At 54.6% G+C, this 19107-nt stretch overlaps 5 protein-coding genes across 5 annotated transcripts; 2 read left to right on the top strand and 3 right to left on the bottom strand.

Moving 5' to 3' along the window:
* The first annotated feature begins 1862 nt into the window (after positions 1–1862).
* On the top strand, positions 1863–6061 carry BDY24DRAFT_378063 (uncharacterized protein). Its single transcript, XM_076638867.1, has 3 exons — positions 1863–2257; positions 2413–3428; positions 3508–6061. The coding sequence occupies exons 1-3, from the start codon at positions 1970–1972 to the stop codon at positions 5582–5584; spliced, it is 3381 nt and encodes a 1126-aa protein (XP_076499889.1). The 5' UTR covers positions 1863–1969; the 3' UTR covers positions 5585–6061.
* A 105-nt stretch (positions 6062–6166) lies between these two features.
* Positions 6167–7729, bottom strand: BDY24DRAFT_378062 (zinc finger MYND domain-containing protein). The gene is made up of 7 exons (XM_076638866.1): positions 7572–7729; positions 7423–7491; positions 7094–7345; positions 6612–6965; positions 6490–6517; positions 6317–6386; positions 6167–6211 (listed from the first exon to the last, which is right to left on the bottom strand). Exons 1-6 carry the CDS (start codon positions 7701–7703, stop codon positions 6328–6330), a joined length of 894 nt encoding a protein of 297 aa, XP_076499888.1. The 5' UTR covers positions 7704–7729; the 3' UTR covers positions 6167–6211; positions 6317–6327.
* Positions 7730–8778: 1049 nt separating this feature from the next.
* BDY24DRAFT_378059 (uncharacterized protein) lies at positions 8779–10511 on the top strand. Its single transcript, XM_076638865.1, has 10 exons — positions 8779–9005; positions 9083–9115; positions 9245–9336; positions 9423–9447; positions 9540–9589; positions 9668–9676; positions 9764–9789; positions 9893–9997; positions 10070–10251; positions 10353–10511. The coding sequence occupies exons 1-9, from the start codon at positions 8802–8804 to the stop codon at positions 10234–10236; spliced, it is 711 nt and encodes a 236-aa protein (XP_076499887.1). The 5' UTR covers positions 8779–8801; the 3' UTR covers positions 10237–10251; positions 10353–10511.
* A 408-nt stretch (positions 10512–10919) lies between these two features.
* Positions 10920–14783, bottom strand: BDY24DRAFT_378057 (NADP(+)-dependent, decarboxylating phosphogluconate dehydrogenase). Its single transcript, XM_076638864.1, has 20 exons — positions 14598–14783; positions 14407–14440; positions 14271–14294; positions 14136–14143; positions 13981–14051; positions 13793–13858; positions 13324–13584; positions 13112–13195; positions 13002–13009; positions 12919–12928; positions 12785–12842; positions 12553–12635; positions 12396–12459; positions 12130–12321; positions 11939–12023; positions 11726–11862; positions 11569–11644; positions 11390–11486; positions 11204–11297; positions 10920–11117 (listed from the first exon to the last, which is right to left on the bottom strand). The coding sequence occupies exons 1-20, from the start codon at positions 14609–14611 to the stop codon at positions 11093–11095; spliced, it is 1491 nt and encodes a 496-aa protein (XP_076499886.1). The 5' UTR covers positions 14612–14783; the 3' UTR covers positions 10920–11092.
* Positions 14727–18855, bottom strand: BDY24DRAFT_378047 (OSBP family protein). The gene is made up of 12 exons (XM_076638863.1): positions 18787–18855; positions 18502–18691; positions 18061–18300; positions 16824–17973; positions 16602–16742; positions 16519–16531; positions 16302–16443; positions 15993–16221; positions 15814–15883; positions 15659–15742; positions 15501–15548; positions 14727–15281 (listed from the first exon to the last, which is right to left on the bottom strand). The coding sequence occupies exons 1-12, from the start codon at positions 18823–18825 to the stop codon at positions 15018–15020; spliced, it is 2610 nt and encodes an 869-aa protein (XP_076499885.1). The 5' UTR covers positions 18826–18855; the 3' UTR covers positions 14727–15017.
* Between the last annotated feature and the right edge of the window lie 252 nt (positions 18856–19107).

The raw sequence follows: 19107 nt of genomic DNA, 5'->3' as shown, positions 1-19107 counted from the left end.
CTGGCTGGTAGATCCTTCAGGACCTGGACAACATCAAGGTCGGGGGCTCTGTCCTGTTATCCCAGGTTGCAAGAGGTGAGGAGGATTTTGAAGGATCCAAGTCGCGTCGTCGAAGAGGGCGTTCTCCCTTTTGAGCGTCGGTTTCTCTCGTTGTCTTCTCTGCTCATCGCTCGAGCAAGCCTGACATTGAGAACATTAAGCTGTTATAGGTATGGACTCTTCGTTCATAAGCATATCCAGGATCTCGACCTGCTCTTGAACTTGGCAAACTGAACGAGGTGAGACGAGTGTCGGAAGCAGAGCCCTTCCGAGAAAGAACTAATGCTTCAAGAGAAGGTTCGAGCCCAAAAGAAGATCCTCTCTTTGGTTTTCTGCGCTCCACAACAACAAGCATCTAGCCTAGCTCCCAACATCGGGCATCGAGCCGTTCGAACAACGACGACGCGTCGAGAACAGGTCGGCTCTCTTCGTTGAAACCGATGCTGAAAATTCTACAGCCATCTCTGATGGTAAAGATACATGTGAACCTACTCCCTTCGATACCCACGAAAACTTTCCCAAGTTCGTCATGAACAGGGAAGGGGCCGGTCTCGAAGTCGAAGTCATTCGACTCGATCAACAAGGGGAGAGGTGGTTCGTTCCGACGAAGGGCACTTTCTTCTCAACAAGCACTCTCTCTCATCCCTTTTACCTGCGTCCTTATCTCTCTTTCTTCTCTCGTTCCTTTAATAGGCCTTCCCGCCGAACCAACAATCACTTGAGATTTCTCTCAGAAGAAGGTATATCCTCTCTCTCTCAAGCCCCTCGCGTCGGTCCCCCTCTGGAAGCAAGGTTCGTCTCGCTTCCCTCCTTCCTCTCCTGTTCGCCTTCAACTTCATCTCCCCCCTCTTCCCTTTTTTCGTTCGATCCTTCAAGCTCCATTTGGATCTGAGCTCAAACTCTTTTCTTCTTCTTGCATCGTTCCTTCTCAAAAGTTTGAGTCTCATCCCTGAAGCGAACCAACTTTCCTCGCCTCCCTTCCGCCCTCGCTCCCCCTCCGTCCCCTTCCTTTCAAGCGCAGGGTTCTGTTCGACCTTCGTCATCCTTCTGCGACCAACAACTTGGGAAATCCTTCCTCAACCTACAAGCTAAGGGAACATCCAAAAAGAAGGTCCGTAGTACAAACATACAAGCAGAGAGAGTGCAGCCGAGGGAGGGAGGGAGCGAGGGAAGGGATCGAGACCAGAGCTGACCTCTCTCTCCCTCTCTTTTGGCGTTTTTCCCTTGTCTTTCACAGGCTTCTCTTCCACCAGAGTCACACTTCGCACTCACCCATAGGAACCCTTCTCTAGTATCCACTCAGTCGGTTGGTTCTCGTTTGGTGAGTCGATTTTCATCAAAAGGACCGAGGGGAAGGGAGGGAAACCTCAGGAGGAGGAAGGGCTCCTTCCACCCTCGTCGTCCTAGCCAATATTGACTCGTTCGTCATTCCTTCGTTCTCGTCCAACCCACAGCTTCATATCTATTCTCTCGTCTATCCTCGTCTCCTAGTCTCGTTCGGCTTGCTCTTCTGTGAGTCTTGTAGTAGCCCTTGAATGGACCGTCTCCCTCTTTCCGGAAGCTCACCCCACGTTCACGTTCGTCGATCTTCCTTGTCTTGCCTCTTCCCTCTTCCAGACCCCAAATCCATCCGGAAATGACGACCATCCTCTCCCTACACCCTTCACCTCTACCCTCACCGAAACCTACCTCTCCTCTCCTTCAACCGTCGTCGTTTTCCCACCTCGCTCCTCCGTCGCCCAATGGTCCCTCCGTCCCTCTCCCAACGCACCAGTCCCTCTCTCAGCTTCGTCGATCCTCAGCAACCTCCTCCTCCTCCCCTCCAGCATCCCTCCTCCTCTCCTCACCGACCTACGAAACCGAAGCTTGCCCTACAGCCTCTCCCTCAGCCTCGTCGTTCGCAGATCGAGGTCGGTCGCAAAACACAGGGATGCTCGGAGTCGCCTGGGGATCGCGTCGAACGAGCGAAGGCCAGCTGGAGGAGGTCGACCAGGACGTCTTAGCAGGAGAGCTCTCGAGCAGTAGGAACGGTTCTTCGAGCTTGGAAGTCGACCAGTCCCTCGGGAGTGCAGAAGGAACCCGAGGAACGTCTCTTCTCCCGTCGCCGCGTCTCGTCGAGGAGGACGACGCTTTCGAGGAGGATGGAGAGCTCAGACGTCCATCGAAGGCTTGGATGCTAGGACAGAGGAGTGGGTCTTGCGATTCCTCTGGCACCGAGGTGAGTTCATATCGCCTTCTCCCTTTGCTCTCTCTCCCCTGAGAGAGGTTTCGAAACGCGTTCTTCCCTCCTCACATGAGCAGAAAACTGAAGCCGGCTCCTTCGCGTCTTCTTTCCTCCTTCCTTCCTGCTCCTCTCCTTCCTCCTTTTACCAGTCCTCAACCATGACCACAGCTTCTTCCGCCTCCTCCCACTGCTCAGCTTCAACGTCCACCTCCAGCTCAACCCTCGCCTCGACAGCCAGCAGTCTCGCCACGCCTCCCGTCGCCTACGAGGATCTCGCCATGTCGTCGGCGTCCGTCGAGGCGTACGAAGAGGAGGTACTCGTCAAGACGAAGAAGGACAAGAAGGGATACGGGTTTGGAGTGTTGAAGGGTTGGTTGGGCTCGAAGAAGGACAAGGGGAAGGAGAGGTCGAAGGTCATCGTTCCTCCCTCCGCGTCGCCTTCAGGCTTCAATGGAGGAGTCGGGAAGCTCGCTCCCCCCTTGGTGCTCAAGGATACGTCGAGGCCGTCGAATCGACTGGTGGAAGCGGTCATCTCAACAGGGAATCGAGACGCCGAGAACGATACGGACGAGGACGAGGACGACGCTGCACGAGACGAGGACGACACCTCGGAAACAGACGATGCTGCCTCGGCCCCCGCTTCGTCTTCCTCTTCGACTCTCCGGCTACCAATTTCACCAAGCCTGACGCCAGTCCCTCTCCCCTCGGATTCGCTACCGGTCCCTGCTCCTCCTCCGACGCGTCTCTCCCAACTCCTCTCCCCTCTCCAAACTTTCCCTTTTCCCTCCTCCTTTCGACGCTCCTCCCCTCCTCCACCAACATCTCTCACTCTTCCAGCATCTCCAACTACTCCCACGGCTCCTCCGACTCGTCAATCGGGACCAACTCCTCCGACTCTCACTCCTCTCCAGTCCCTCCATCTCCTCTCGTCGCAGAAACTCTCTCTCCTCGTTCGACCTCCACCAGCAGCCCACCCCATCTTCGTTACACCTGAAAAGAAGGGAAGCGAAAGGAGGTTTCCTGGGAGCACGAACAAGCTGGTCGTCGGGTCGTCGAAGAAGTCGAGAGTCAGAGGGCTGGAGGTTGAGCTTGGAGTGCGAGGGTTGATGAGGAGGTTGGAGAAGGGTGGGAAGGCTAGTAGAGACGAAGTGGAAAGTCTCGTCAGGTTCGTGCGCTTCCCTTCGAGTCTCTTGGTAGCAACGAGACTGATGCCTCGTCTTCGCCCGCTTCGAACTTTCTCACAGACTCTTCAGGACGCGTCCCGTCTCCCTCGTTCGAGACTCCCACGGCAACTTCGTCGCCAGCATCGGTCCTTCCTCGTCCGATCTTGCTCTCGACTCTCCTCCTCCAGCCAACATCTCGTCCTCAGCTCTTCGAGCAGCAGCTCCAGCAGCAGGTTCGGGAATCCTCGCCTTCATCGCTCGTCCAACCTTCGAGGAACGAATGGACGTCTTCCTCCCCGACGCCTCGTCCGACAGCTTCGTGACGTCCAACGTGGTCACGGCTCGAGGATTGGGAGTGATGGAGCTAGAGTTCTCGGTGGGGTTGGAGGCTCTCGCTGAGGAGATCTTGTCGAGAGCGAAGGGAGGAAGTCCGACGGGGAAGAAGTCGTCGTTGGGCTTGTCGTTGGCCGTTTCCGGATGGAGACCGACTTCGATGGTTGACGGGATCCCTACAGATGGAAGGAGGAGTCCTACGGATGGGAAGATGTCGATCGTCGAGGACGAGGTCGTCGTTGAAGGTCCACCGAAACTCCTGGACGTCACCCTCACTCCCGCTGGAGCTCCCTCTCAGATCGTCCTTCCCTCTTCCTCCGCTCTTACTCCCATCCCCTCCAAATCACCTTCGTCGCCCTTCTCGTCGTCCTCGAACGAGTCCTCACCCGCCACTCCAACTCAACATCCCAACCTCCTCTCCGCTTCACCTCCACCTCCTCCTCCTCCTCACTCGGACAGTCAACGCGCTGTTTCGACCTCGGATCCCACCCCTCCTCCTCCTCCTCGCATCAAACGATTCAGCCCTCTCTCTCGCCAATCCTTTCCTCCTCCGACTTCCTCCCCGATTCCCGAATCAGCTCTCGACGACGAAGAGGACGAAGACGAACTCCCTCTCGCCGTTCTCAAGCAACGAGCTTCCTTCGTGCGATCGGCTCGAACCAGTCCTACCCTTCCCTCCGACGAATTTCCTCCTCCTCCACTTCCTCAAACCAAACTCGTCTCCGCCATGCGATCAGCTTCGAAGGATCGAGTCCTTCGATTCTCACCCGATACGGTCGACCAGGAGCAGAGGGATCGAGCTCGAAGAGAGGCTGAAGTGAAGGCGAGGGAGGCTCGAGAGCTCGAGGAGGAGAAGGAGAGGTTGCGAGTCGAGGAGGAGGATAGGAAGAGACAGGAGAGGTACCGTCAGGAGGTTGCTGCTTCGAGGTTGAGGAGGGAGTCGGCCAAGTTGGGAACGGTGAAGGGGAACCACGGGAACTGGGAGGACTTGAGCTCGGGAGGGTCGGGAGGGAGCACTCCTTCGGGGGACAGCAGCGCAGGAGCACCTCCAAGGAAGCTGGCGAAGAGGAGTGAGAGCTCCTGGACGCTTCGAGAGGAGAACGTTCGGTCGTCGGCAGCTTCGACAACGTCTTCGAACAGGAGGTCCGTCAGCACCGCCGATTTGGGAACGCCTCGAGGCAGCTACCACGATCGACACAGCGCTTCCTACCACGAACGACCTCCTTCCCTCGTCTCGACCACCGCTACCTCCACTCCTCAAAGCGCATCCCCTCGATCATCCGTCTCCTCCGTCTCTCGGATCGATCCTCGACCTCACATCGCCGGTCTCCCTCCCAGACGCCCCTCCTTCGCGTCGTTCCAAGACTCAGGTCTCACTCCCTCCACCTCCCCAGCTCTCAGCAACGGATCCTCTTCCAAGTTATCCTCCTACTCTCACCAACAACAACACCCGTCCTCCCGTCATCAACCTCGATCCTCCCTCTACCTCCCTCAAACCTCAACTCCTCCTCCTCAAATGATGCCGACCTCGTTCACGTCGCCTCACTCCCTCAACATGCTCGCCGCTGGAGGAGGAGGATACGTTGTGCCCATGCCTCAGCAAGTTCCTTACGGATACCCTCAACCCTACGGCAACTTCATCCCTCCTCAACCTCAACTCTACAACCCCTACTTCCCCAACGGGTTCGTTCCTCCTCCGCAACAGCAGCAGTTCTACGCTCCTCCTCCTCTCCAGCATCAGCCTCAGTACCAGCAGCAGCAGCATCACGCTTCGTCGAGCAGCAGGTCGAGCCATGCGAGTGGGTCGGTCCATGGGAGGAGGTAAACGAAGGGTGGAGAGAAGGTTCGACGCGTTGAACGAAGCTTTCCGGTTTCCCTTCCCTTGCATTTCTCTCTTCTCTAGTATCCACGAACACTCCTAGGACTTTATGTCTCCCCTTCTCCTCCTCACCTTACGAACCTACACACTCGCTCCTTCTCCGTTTCTTGTACTTCGTCCCCATTTTTGCTTCGCTTTTTCTTTCTTTCTTCTTGTATCACCCACCCAACCTACACTTATACACCCCTCGCATACACCATCACTTTCCGGCTCTTGCTCTCGCACTATTTAACTACATGTTTTAGGCTCTAATGGACTCTACACACCTTCTCGCTTCTAGTTTCACTCGGACTCCTCTTTCTTTCTCTCTCGTGCTTGTATCTCAGTAGATCCGTTTTCCTTTTTCTGTTCTCTTGCCCTTCTTGCTTTACACCTTTCTTGAGCTCGTCTTCTTGGAGTTGTCGATCAAGATCTTCTTCTTCGGCGTACGTGAACGGGGAGAGAGAAAATGAAACAGGAGACGAGGCGCGTCGAGATGCGTCGGAGGTCAGTTGAAAAGGCATGATTATCGACACATTCTGTAGTTCTGAATAGTGCAAAAACGATTGGGTGGCTGCGACGTAGCAACTGGAGCTGGAGGGGAGAAGGAGAGGACGAAGGAGGGACGAGAGGAAGGTCAGCGATCAGTTTTGGACGAAAGGATCACAGAGGCGGCTGATGAGGCTATAAGCAACTCACCGAGAAATCCTTCACCACGCAGGCTCGAAGCAGAACTTCTTGTGCCACTTCCAATGCTCCTTTTGATGGGCTGAAGTGGGGAAAGGGGAAGAAAGGACGCGACGCGCCGAAGATCAGCGGATGCTTCTCTCGGTTGAGAAGACGCGAAGGCCAAAAGTAGAAGTCCGAATCACCCTTGCTGCAGTACCTGACTGTTTTGCACTGTGTGAACGAACGAAGAAAAAGTGATAGAGATCGGAGAGTCAGCCGAGTCGCTCGAAGAAAGAAACGCCCTCGGAGTCGCGAAGAAACGAACCTTCGCACAGAAAGGCATCTCTCCAGTCACAACGCACTCTTCCCTCAGCTGGATGGTGGAGTTGAGACGCTCACAGTAGAACCAGGGAACGTGCCCTGCGACCGAAGGCCACTCCTTTCTGAGCGCGTCGACGCTTTTCGTTCGCTTCAAGATGGACAGAATCTCTTGGAGCATGAAGACGTTGTACAAGGACCGCATCTGCTCTTTGGTAGCTGTGTTCTCTTTGTCCCTTTGGGTGAGGATGTCGAGGGAGGATGAGGAGATAGAGGCGATGATTCGATCGGCACGACTTGAGCCCATGGCGAGGAAGGCTCTGCTGATAACGCCAGGAAGGAGGACGATATCGCTGTCGTTCTTCGAGAGGGACACATTCGCGTTCAAGGAAGAAAAAAGCGGACCACCGAAAAGAAGCCGTGGTCAGTGTTTGTTGGGCGAGAGACGGGAGCGGAAGACGACGAGAATCTCGTTCGACTTGTACTCACCGAAGCGACGATGGAAGCAGCATAGAAGTCCACGACGTCCGAAACGAAGCCAACAGCCGAATCATGCTCTCGGATGTCTCTCCCAAACGGTCCCTTGGGGATGATGATCTGGAGCAGGCTGTGATATAGGTCGACGTGCCTCTTGTCCGAGGAGGCGCCTTCGTCCAGCTTGGAGGTTTGTTGAGCGAAGGAAGCGAGAGCGAATCGATAGGCGTCGAGGAAAGTGGGCAAGTACAGCTGTGCGAAGGTGATCTTTAAAGGAGGTAGCAGCTGAATGAGCGAAGGGACGAAGACAAGAAAGGACGAAGGAGAGGGAAAGAAGGACGAACGAAGACTTCGTCGGGCATGAGCCCAGCCTCCATCATACTAGAATTACCAGATTCCATGGTTCGGTTGAACTTCAGCAAAAGACCACGTTTCAGGTTAGCGTTGGTCGAGGGAGACGGATGGGAAGGAGGAGAAGAAACGCAAAGCTCACGAGGTTCTGAGCAGGAATGAGGAGAGAAGGCTCCTGGATGAGCTCCTTGTAGGTAGGAGACTCTCCGTCCAGACCGAGGAGATGACCGAGCTCGACAGCTTTCTGAAAGTGGGGGGACTGCGAAGGGACCATGTTGAAGTTGGGAGAGATGGGAGAGATGGGTGGAGGTGAGAAGCGAAAGAGCAGCGAAGGTCGAAATCGAGGGGTCACCTTTCGCCTCGCCTTCACGACCACGAAGCACAATTTTTCGCCGACGTCTCTCGAGACAGTTTTGAGAGTGGTCGTTAAATTTTAACAGCCTCCGAAAATCTGTCTGAGAAAAGCTCGGAGAAATGACGAATCAGGCTCGAGACCACGGGCCTTCGGGGGTGAGCTCAACTCTCTCTTCCCTCCCTCCTCTCCTCTTCTCCTTCGCTTCAGCGTCAGAGCTCACCCTCTAGAGCTGGACCTGTAGGTGCTAGAGAGCTCTTCGGCTTCCCAGTCTTTCACTCAATTCGGTGGAGAGAAAACGGAAAAGCGGATGCGATCGCTAGCTGAAGCTCAACATGTTTCTCTCTCGATCTTTCGAGAAATGAGCTTGATTGAGCTCTTTCGCTCTGAGATAGTACGCCTATACTTACATGTCAATTTTGAAGTTCCCAATCTTGTGGGCCCGAGACACGAAAGGCGACAGTGCTCGGTTCGCTCGTCGCGAGGAACTCGACGCGTCGCGTTTTCCCCTCCCTTCCGCTCCACCTCACTCTTCTCGCCGAGATCTACTCAGAGTTAGATTTAATAGCTGTAGAAGGGAAGAATCTTCCGGCCTCTTGCCGTTGCTCGACTCTTCCTTCAGCTGCAGGCTGGCTCGTTTCGCTCTACATCGTTCAGTACCTGCCCGTCCTCGTTCTTTTTGCGACGCAGAGCTGGAGTTTTCGTCTTCAAGGAGACAGGAGAATATTCCTGACGAGCTCTTCGGCTGAAGGATCGAATGAGAAGTTTTGATCAGGCTTGAATGGAGAGCGTTTGACTTTTGAGCATGCCCGACTCGTCCGCGTTTCGTTGGATTTCCTTCTGGGCTCTGCTTTTAGACCCTGAAGATTTTCCACTGGCTCCCAGTCAATCAGAGAGTTCTTTCTACTCACAGAAACGCCCCCTTCTGGGAGGGTACTAACCTGCTAACGGAGCTTCATCAGCCTAGCAATCCCTCTCCCCGCAAACACCTTCCTCACCTCCAACTCTCACTCTCTCACGATGCCTCTTCCTCCTTCCCGGTCGAGGTCGAAGTCTAAACTCTTCCTCTACATCCTCCTTCTTCTCTTCCTCTACTTCGGACGACGCTTGCCTTCCCTACCATACTACGGCGTCGCAGCCCTCAGCCTGCTCTTCATCTCCTTCAGCTTCGCGAGCTCGGTTTCCCACGTCAACCCTCCTTCCTTTCTGCCTCCCACTTCTTGGGTTAGTTTTGTGTCGACGTCAACCTCCTTCTACCGCCGTATAGCTGACACCTGTCTCTGTCTTGTGATGGTATCTAGAATCATCGAGTCTGGGTGGAAGCGAGTGCTTCAGTGAGTTGAAAAATGGAGGAGTCAACCTTCCCCCTCCTTCTCGTTCCTCACGCTTATCTCCTACGAGCACCGTCGCAGATCTGAAGGAGGCGTCTATTAACTGACCTCATCTTGCTTCCTTGCTTGCAGGATCCTACTTCGTATCTGGTTACGGCTTCCTCGACACCCCGTCCGTCGAAGAAGAGGGCGAAGAAACCTCACCTGTCTTTCGTTTCGACGACGTGAGCTCCAACTTCCTCCCTTTCCCTCCCCTGTTCGTTTTTCGAGAGCCGACCCGGTTTCTTTTTGATGGCTCCCTTTTTTTCAGGCCTCCTGGAAACCTCGAAATCCAAGTGAGCTCGACCTTTCTCTTTCGTAAGGCGAAAGAAGCGAGAGGAGCTGAACCGAAGGGCGACGTCGTTCTTTTTCCGTTCGTTTCGTCCAGGTCGTCATCAACGTCCCTCCAGCTCCCATCGCCTGCTCTTCTTCTGGAGGGTGAGTCTTCCTAGCTTCCAGGTCCTCATTTTGAAGCCGAACATTGACCTTGTTATCTCTATCACCCCGCATCCTCAGCTGTTCGTCGTGAGTCTTCGACGCGTCGTCTCCCGATCCACGTCGTTGAACCGATCTTGATTCTTCCTTCTTCTTATCCGTTCTCGCTTCATGCAGATCTCGGGAAGACCTCGCAAATCTTCGTAAGTTGTGTCACTCTTGGTTTCACTTCGTGGAATCTCCTCTGTCTGTTCCTCCGAGCGAACAAATCTGACGCGTCGTCGCTCCGACCTTCTTTTTTTCCAGCTCGACCTTCGATATCTTCGTCCTCAGGCTCTACTACTTCCACTGCCGTCTCGTCACCTCCAGGTTATCCAGGAGGCTTTCCTCTCCCGGTTGTAGAAGAAGGAGGTACGTACAAATCCTTGCTGGTGCGGGCCCGATTCGAGACTGACAGTGCGCCCCTACCATTCTTTCGGCTAGCCTCTTCCCTCTACGAAAGCGAACTCTCAAGACTCAAAGCCTACCTCGAAAGGAACTTCATCTGCGACGCCTGTGGGGCGAGGTCTTTCTCGTACAAGCAGCTCGTAGCTCACCGAGATGAACTTTCGGGCTGCAACGACGCCGAGAGGGAGGCTTCTACTGGTTGATCATAGCGTTTTCTTGTGAGTTCGTTCGTATCCCAATCCATTAACTCGCCTAACCAAGGGATCGCTGGCTGACCTCGTCGACAGTTCTTGCCTTTCCCTTTCGTCGCGTCCCATAGATCTCTCTTCCCCTTCGTGCACCTGCTTCCATTTTGGGCTTTTTGCTTGCTTTGTTGGACTCTCAATCCCTCTGCCTTTTTACTACCTCATCCGTTTGCTTCGCTTCTCGACCCATTTTGTGATGACTTCGAACGAACAAAAACGACGACGTCGTCGCCGTGCCTTGAGTCTCATCCGCCGATCCGGTTCATCTTATCAGCATAAATACTACCGCGAGTAGAGCTCGAGCTCGATGAAGATTATTAAGTTCAGGAAGCCTCAGTTTGGTGGTTGACCTTTGGTTCGGTTTTCGAGGCCTGTTCGAGCTGACTTCTTCCTTTCTGAGTCCTTTTTCAAAACCGACGCGTCGACCCACCCACCCGACCAACACCCCCTTGCCTCTCCGCATTCTCCTTCCGCTCCCTCTTGATACTCTCCTCCAAACTCTACGTTCGTAGCTTTCGATACCATGCCTTAACATCCCAAGCTCAAAAGTTCGTCGAGCCTCACTGTTGCATGCAAACGAGGACCGAATCTCTCGTGCTGTTCTCTCCTCCCTCTTTCCTCTTTCCCTTCTGAACAGTCTCTAAAGAGTGAACCCATTCTTTGAAGATAAAACTCAAAAATCATCGAGCCAAAAAGGTTTGTTTAAGAAAGAGAGAGAGAGAGAGAGAGAAAGGAGACAGCAGGCAAAACGAAAAGGCATCCGTCACAGCAACGCGACGTTCGAGAGAGCTAGAGAAAGAGAGGGAAACGGATTTTAAGCGTTGTAGGTGGAGGCGGAGCTGCATTTCGAAAATGGACGAAGAGAGGCGAGGTCAGCGAAAAGAAGGAACGGAGCAGGAAAGGAGAAGAGACGAGAACGACTTACATGTTTCCACCTCGTCCAGTCCAGTTAACGTGGATATCCTCTCCAGCCTTCAATCGGGCGTTCTCCTTTCCGGGAAGGACCTTGAAGGTGTGGGCTGAAGAACGAAGAAACGAAGGGAGGAAAAAGTCAGGCAATGAAACGAGACTCGACGCGTCGAAAAGAAAGCCAAAACGAAGCGGGACTCACCACCGAAGTAGTCTCGCTGGGCCTGGAGGAGGTTAGCGGGGACGGTCTCGGACCTGTATCCGTCGAAGAAGGAGAGGGCGGCTCCAGTGCAGGGGATCTAGAAAACGAGGGAGAAGAACGAGGTCAATCTCGACGTCGAAGTTGGTCTCGAAGCAGGGGAAGGAAGGGAAGAAACGAACAGGAGTTCCGGAGATGGTAGCCTGAGCGACCACTCGCCTCCATCCGGGCTGAGCCTTAGCGATGGCAGCCTTGAAGCTGAGGAGAACGAAAACGAACGAATGCCGGCGTCAGCTCGAGGTTCGAACGAGGCGAGAGAAGATGCTTGGTTGAACTCACAAGTCGTCGAAGAGCAAGTTCTCGAGATCGGGGGTCTTCTGGAAAGCCTTGGTGATGTCACCAAGGAAGACAGACTTGATGATGCATCCTCCTCGCCACATGGCGGCGATACCGGCGTTGTTGAGCTCCCACTTGTACTGGAAGATCGGCGGAACGAAAGCGAAGGATCAGCTCTCAAGCAAAAGCGTAGGAAAGGGATGAGAGAGTACGAACCTCCTTAGCGGCCTCCCTCATGAGCATGTAACCCTGAGCGTAGGAGATGATCTTGGAAGCGTAAAGAGCCTGCTCGAGATCGTCGCTGGAGGAGAGGTGAAGGAGAGAAGGACGAAGGTCAGCTCGAGCTCATTTCCTTCTTCGTTCTCGTTCTCATTTTCCTCTTCAAAAGAACGCAGGCTATCACTCACATGAACTGCTGCTTGTCACCAGTGAAGGGGACCTTCTCGGGTCCGGGGAGGACCTTGGAAGCTCGAGTTCGCTCGTCCTTGATGGCCGAAAGGCATCGAGCGAAGACGGCCTCTCCGATGAGGGTGACGGGGGTTCCGAGGTCGAGAGCGTTGATAGCAGTCCACTTTCCGGTTCCCTTCTGTCCGGCCTTGCTGTGAGTTGGGAAGAGAGAAAGCAGCGTGTGAGCTCGAGAGGAGACGGACGAGAGGGAGGGAAAGGGACGAACTCGAGGATCTTCTGGACCATGGGGACTCCATCGTCGTCGTTGTACTTGAGGATCTCGGAGGTGACTGGAAAGGAGAGGGAAGGAGGAAGTTAGGTATGAGACGGAGGAAGGACGAGCTCGAGCGAGGTCGAGGTCGAGGTCGAGGAGATCGACTCACTCTGGATGAGGAAAGAGTCGAGGACTCCGGTGTTCCACTTGATGAAGATGTCGGCGATCTCGGAAGGAGAGAGATCGAGTCCTGTGAGACGATGAAGAAGAGGAGAAGGTCAGCGGCGAGCTCGAAAGCTGATGTCAAGAGCAAGACGAGTCGAACGAACCTCGCTGTGAAGAAGGAAAGAACGAAGGTCAGCATCGCTTTTTCAAGGTTTCGAGTGGCAAAGCGAGATGGACGAACCTGGAGGATATCGTAAGCCTCAGCGATGAGCTGCATGTCTCCGTACTCAATACCTAGAAGAAGAAGAGCAGGAACAAACAGAAAGCGGGCGTCAGTCGGATGCTGAAAAAAAGAACGAAGGAAACTCACCGTTGTGAACCTGATATCGACGAAAACGAGATGTGAGATGTCAGCGAAGAGTAGGATAGCTCAAGAGCAGGAGAAAGACTGACCATCTTGACTGAAAGGCGAGAAAAGAGCAGAACGAAACGACACGAAGTCAGCTCTCCTTTCGTTCGACCTTCCTTTCCTCCTTTCCCCCGAGAAGGTCCCAAAAACTCACCGTAGTGTCCGGATCCGGTTCCACCAACCCAATCACAACAGGGCTCGTCTCCGTTAGGTCCAGGAACCTGAGCGGCGGTCTTCTCTGTGAGAGTCAGCGAACGCAAAAACGGTAAACGTCGGAGTCAGCTCCGAACCAAACTCAACTTGATTCTCCTCGTCGTTTTCCTCAACCGCGGTCGAAAGAGAGCAGCAGAGAGACGGCGTACGTACGGAAGATCTCCTTGATCTCGGGCCAGGCAGCAGCGGATCCTCCAGGCATCATGGAAGGACCGTACCTGGCTCCCTCCTCTCCTCCAGAGACTCCAGATCCAACGAAGAGGAGACCCTTCGCCTCGAGCTCAGCGGTTCGTCGAATGGAATCGGGGTAGTGAGAGTTTCCACCATCGATGATGATGTCTCCCTTCTCCATGACGGCGGAGAGCTGGTCGATGAACGAGTCGACAGCGGCTCCGGCCTGGACGAGGAGGACGACTGATTGGGACGAAGGGAGGGAAAGGAGAGGTCAGCTTGAAGAGAAGAGGAGTGTATGCGCGAGGAGAAAGAGGTGCGTGTGTGTGTATAGGAAGATGTCGGGATGGAATAGGAGAAGATGCGTCGTTGCGGTGGGGAGGGAGGGGTGGGGAAAACGAGGGAGGTGGGGAAGGGAGGAAGGGAGGGAGGGAAGGAGGACGAGACGAACCCTTTCTGGGGGTCTTGAGCTTGGAAACGAGCTCCTTGATGGAGTGAGCTCCAACGACGTTGGTTCCTGATTGGGAGATGGATCATCAGAAAGAAAGGAGAGAGTCAGCTCGGAAAGAAAAACAACGAATGAAACGTGGGCGGGCGGCAGAGGAGCGGAACGGAGGGAGGGAGGAGAGCGGGACGTACCCTTTGCCTCGTTGGCGAGGAAAGCGTCAACCTTGGAGGTGGTTCGGTTGTAAGCGACAACCTTGAAGCCCCTGAGAGTGAAGAGAAGAAGGAGAGAAGGTCAGAGAGAGAACGAAAAAGAGAGGCGAGCGGGAAGGAGAGGAGAGAGAACTGACTTGTCGTTCTGGAGGAGAGATGGGACGGCAAACGGGGTGGGGACGCAAACCGAGAGCGTTCAGTACTCGAGAGCTCTCCAACTTCTCAATCTTTCAACGCATGGTAGTAGAGTAGAGACGGCACTGTATGCGCACCATGTTGAGAATCAAGTTCTGGCCCTGTAGAAGGCAAGGGAGGGAAGGAAGGGAAACGGAGGACGTCAGCTTGGGTCGGTTCTCTCCCTCGTTTCTCCCACCCTGCAAGGAGCGATGTAGCAGAAGTTGAACGTACCATAACGGCGAGACCGATGAGTCCGATATCAGCACTAGATTCATTTTCCAGTATCGCAAGGAGGGAGGAGAGAAACAAAGGAGAGATTGGGCAACGAAAAAAGAAGAGCAGTCAGCCACCATCTTTCGCCTCTCCTCCTCCTCTCTCTTCACTCTCTACTCGTTCCAAGAGAAAAAAACTTGGGAACTCACAGATCAGAAGACATAGTGGAGAGAGATCTACGAAGGGGAGAAAGAAGGAGAGGGAGGATCGTAGGGGGAGGGAGGGGAGAATGTGGTTGGGGGGAGAGAGAAGCCTCCACCTTTTTGAAAGCAGATCAGAGGAGGAGAGAGGGAGGGAGGCTGACGCGATTGACAGAGTTCTCTTGAGATAGAAAGATCCCAGGTTTCTTGTTACGCAAGCAGGCAGAGCGATAAAATAGGAAAGAAGATCTCCTAGGGTACTACAGAAAGAAAAAAAAGGGTATTAAGCAAGGCACAGGCAAAAGAAAGAAAAAAAAGTCATCAAAGGAAAAACAAGGAGCGACGAGGTCGAGTCCGCGACGGTCGGATGCCCTCCCATCCCCCACCAAGCCTCAGCCGCACACTTCTCCCAACTCAGCACTCTCCGAACTACCAAAGATCCAAATCCTCAAACCCTCCCTCCTTCTCCCTCGCCTTCCAGTAGCACTCGTCCTTGAACACCCACTCCTCCCCTTCCTCGTCCTTCTCAAACCACCTCGGCGTCCACTTCTCCCCTGCCTCCTCTCGAGCCTTGTTCCTGCTCCTCTGCTTCGCTTCCAGCACCGCTTTCGAAGCTTCGGCGGACTCGATGTCTCCCTCCTCGAGGAAGCGTTGCGAGGGGTTGAACCGGGAGTCGGACGTTGGGAGCAGGGACTGGATGCGTTCGTAGTAGAGATTGGCGAGAGGCGGGACAGGAGAGGTTTCGGAGGGGAGATGCGAAAAAAAAAAGAAGGAGGGAAAGAAGTCAGCCCTCGATTTGGTTGGTTGAGGTGGAAGAGATAGCGCAGTTGTTTGTGGATCTGTTGATGTTTTGACGGTTTGATTTGGAGGGGCGAAGACGCGACGTGAGATTGAGGATTCGGGAAAACTCACCGAGAAGGTTGGCGAGAGTTGATTGAGCGAGAGGGTGAAGAAGTTCCACTGCGATGCGAAAACGACGAGGTAGAACGAAGGTGTCAGATCGAGGGTCGGACCTGTGACGACGAGGCAAGAAAGAAGGGGAGAAGCTGGAGAAGAGGCGTTGGACGTACCCCGTAGTAGTTCTCAGCGTGAGCTGGCCACTCGTTGGCTTTCCAGAGAGGGTGAGGAGGATCGTTGGCGGATCCGTAGCGGACCTGTCGAAAATCATAAAGGGTCAAGATCAGTTACGAGCGGAAGAGAGAGGGAAGGAAAGAAAGAGACTCACGTCGAGCTTCGAATCCCACTTTCCGTCGATCCAAGCAGCCTTCTTCCCCGCCTTGTTCACGACGACTCCACTGGTAACCATAGAAGAAGACCTCGTCAGAAAAGGAAGATGCGACTCGTTTTGGTCATGGGAAGGGAGAGAGAGAGAACGAAGTCGAAGCAAGGAGACGTCGAACTCACGAAACAGCGTTCCTCCCTGACCCACCCCACGAAGCTTCCTTGAACGTAAGAACGCAAGCATCTCCAGTGTTGAGGTTGACGATCTCCATCTTCCCGATGATCTCGACGTATTTCGTTCCAGCGACGAGGTTTCGAACGTACGACGACGGTTTCGTCCAGGTGAACGTTTCTCCGGTGCTGAGGATCTTGACGAAGGTTGAACCGACGGGAACGATCTCGAGGGACATTCCTGTGAGTGAAGAAAAAGAAAGGCAAGAAGGCGGTGAGCTCGTGAGAGGCGAGCGAGAGGAAGAGAAGAGGGGAACCAACCAGCAAGTCGATTCTTCGCTCCAGAAGTCTGCCACATCTCCCAGCCGTCTCCATCAGCGTGCGAAGCCATGATCGGTGGGTGATGAGACGTCTTCTCGGCGACGAATCGAACCCCAGGTCGGACGAGTTCGAAGGTTTCGCCCTGGAAAGCAAGAAGAGAAGAGACGCGTTAGTTCAGCCTTGTCTCGACTGGACCGCAAGGCCGAGACAGACGTACCAGCATGGGGTTGCTGAGGTTCAATAGGATAGAAAAGTAGATCAGCATCGACCGAAGAAGAGGCAGAGAAAGAGAAGACGAACAAAGGTTTCCTCGACGATCTCATCTTAGCGGCAGCGAACCCCGAAACAGCGAAGGCGGCGATGTGAGCGATCCTCTCGATAGAATCGAACGACCGAGTTCCAAGAGTGAGAAGATCTGTATACTCGACGTCCTCTGCGAGTCTGTTGAACGAAGAGGGGAGATTGAACGAAAAGAGAGTCAGCTCGACGCGACGAGAAGAGGAAGGGAAGACTCGAGCTCACCTCTGTAGCAGCGACAAAGGCTCATTGAAGGTCACAGGCATGGTGATTTGACTCATGTCCTTCCCAACACTCTTCCTGAGCACTCCCAGGAGACTTCCTTCGTCCTTCGGAGTCACGGCTGGAAGCTTCGTCCTCCATTCGACCTGAGGGATGGGAGTGCTCGTCGAACTACAGCTGCTTGCGTGCGAGGATGACGAGGAGGTCGAAGCTTCGGATGCTGGATGGAGTTGGCCTGTTGGCGTCCATGGTTGAGCTGTCGACGCGTCGGAGGGGGAGAGGGATGTGCGAGCGGAGGTGAAGGAGGTGTCGGGTGTCGAGTTGGAAGGAGAGATAGTGGACTGAGAGAAGCGAGACTGATGGGATGGTGGTGATGAAGATGCGAGACTTGGGTTGGATGCTGAGCCTGAGGAGGTGGTGATGGTGTCCGAGAGGAGCGAGAAGGTGGGAGTGGACATGGGAGGAGAGTAGGAGGGAGTCGAAGCTGGCGAGCCCGATGAGAGCGTGTTCTCCTCGTCCGAATCGAAGATTTCGAGAGGATCCCTCCATCCTGAAGGTCCTTCGTCCTCCTCGTCCGACCCGTCCGACTCGTAAGGGACCATCTCGGCGTCAAACCAGACGGAGAGAACGCTCGAGATGAGTGAGGACGTTGAATCCCTCCTCTCGTGCGCTCCCCTCCCAAGGTTCGGTCTCCTCGGCGTCCGCTCGTCTCCTTCGTCCTCCTCGTGGATGCCCTCTGAGGCCAGCTGGGGAACGACCAGCCTCGATGAGCTCCCACTAGGGCCTCCGAACGAGAGACCGTGCTCCTCCAACGAGGCTGCCGGGAGGGCGATGGTCGAGCCTCCCGTTGGTGTTTTCGGGTCCAGGAGAGCTGATAGCGATGTGTGAAGTGTTCGGAGCTTGAATAAGCTGAGGCTGAGTTGAGCGAGGACTGGGGAGTCGTCTCTACTGGAGGGATGATTCGGAGGTCGGAAGGGAGAGGAGATCTGAGGAGGAGGAGGAGGAGGAGCTGCGACCTTGACGGTTCGACTGGATGTTGAGGAGTGCGATCGTTGACTGCGAGAAGTGGAAGTGGTAGGGACGTCTGGAGTAGCTGAGAGGGTTGGTGTAGAGGGAGTGGAGGAGTGAGGCGTAGAACCAGAGGAGTGTGAGGCTGTTCGAGAGGGAGGGAGGAGAAGGAGAGGTCGAGTCAGCCCGAGCTCACCAAACGCGCCGCCCAGCTCTTCCACAGAGGACTCACGCTTCCTGAACATAGCTCGCAGACCCTTGTGATGATGCTTCTCCTTCGAGGCGGTGTTGAGATGCTGTAGAGAGTCCGTTCCTAGACTCGTGTGCGCCATGGCGATTCCAACGGCGGGTCCAAAGACGAGGGGAGGAGGGACCGAGAGGTGTCCGTTGACCTGAGGAGGAGGTTGAGGAGCTGATTCCGAAGAGATCTGCTGGATCTCTCGAAGGGAGGTAGGTTGAGAGTGTGAACGAGCTGGAGACGAAGCGAATCCTCAGAGAGAAAGAGGTAGGAGCGGAGAAAAGGGTGGGGAAAGAAGGGAGAAGAGGAGAAGGGAGGGAGGGACAAGGTGATGTCAGTGCGAGGTCGAGGGAGAACGGGAGTCGTTTGATCCCTTTCTCCTTGGGGACTTTTCCAGAGAAGCTAGAGATGAGACTGTGAAGGTATAGTACTCACTAGTTCTAGGCTTCTTTGGAGTCTTTCCATTCTTTCCTAGCCCGTTGAGCTCGCGCTCGAGCTTCTCCTCCTTCTCCCTCTGCTTCTTCATCTTCTTCTTGTCGTTCTTGCCCATCCCCAACAGCTGTTGATCCCGAACTCGAAGTTCAGGTCGAAGGATGGAGAGAGCGACCTCGAGTTCGGTGATGGACTGGTAGAAACGAGAACCAAAAGGGAAGAAGCGGGTCAAAACAGAGCTCGAAGGAGGAGGAGGAGGAGGCGGGAGGGCAAGGGAGGACGACTTGCCTTGGACATGTCCGCCAGAAGAGTCTGCTCGACCGTCATCGTAGAGAGAGAGAGAGAGAGAGAGAGAGGAGGTAAAGAAGGTGTCCCTGCTGGTGATGGTGGGTTAGGAGTTTCTATGGGTTCTGAAAGAGAAAGGAAAACGGCGAAGAGGTCAGCAAACGGAGCTGAGAGCGAGGGTGGCCGAGGGCCGGGAGACCCACAAAGAAGGGAAGGGCGCCGAGAAAGAGAGAGCACGAGCAAAATGGAATTCTAGAGGTTGCAAGGATTGTGTGATTCGTTCAAGAAGAGAGCATAGCCAAAAGGAGTGGGACAGAAAGAAGA

Source organism: Mrakia frigida, assembly GCF_051309035.1.
Source record: "Mrakia frigida strain ATCC 22029 unplaced genomic scaffold BDY24scaffold_4, whole genome shotgun sequence".
Lineage (NCBI taxonomy): Eukaryota > Fungi > Basidiomycota > Tremellomycetes > Cystofilobasidiales > Mrakiaceae > Mrakia > Mrakia frigida.
This window is presented reverse-complemented; position numbering and strand designations above follow the sequence as displayed.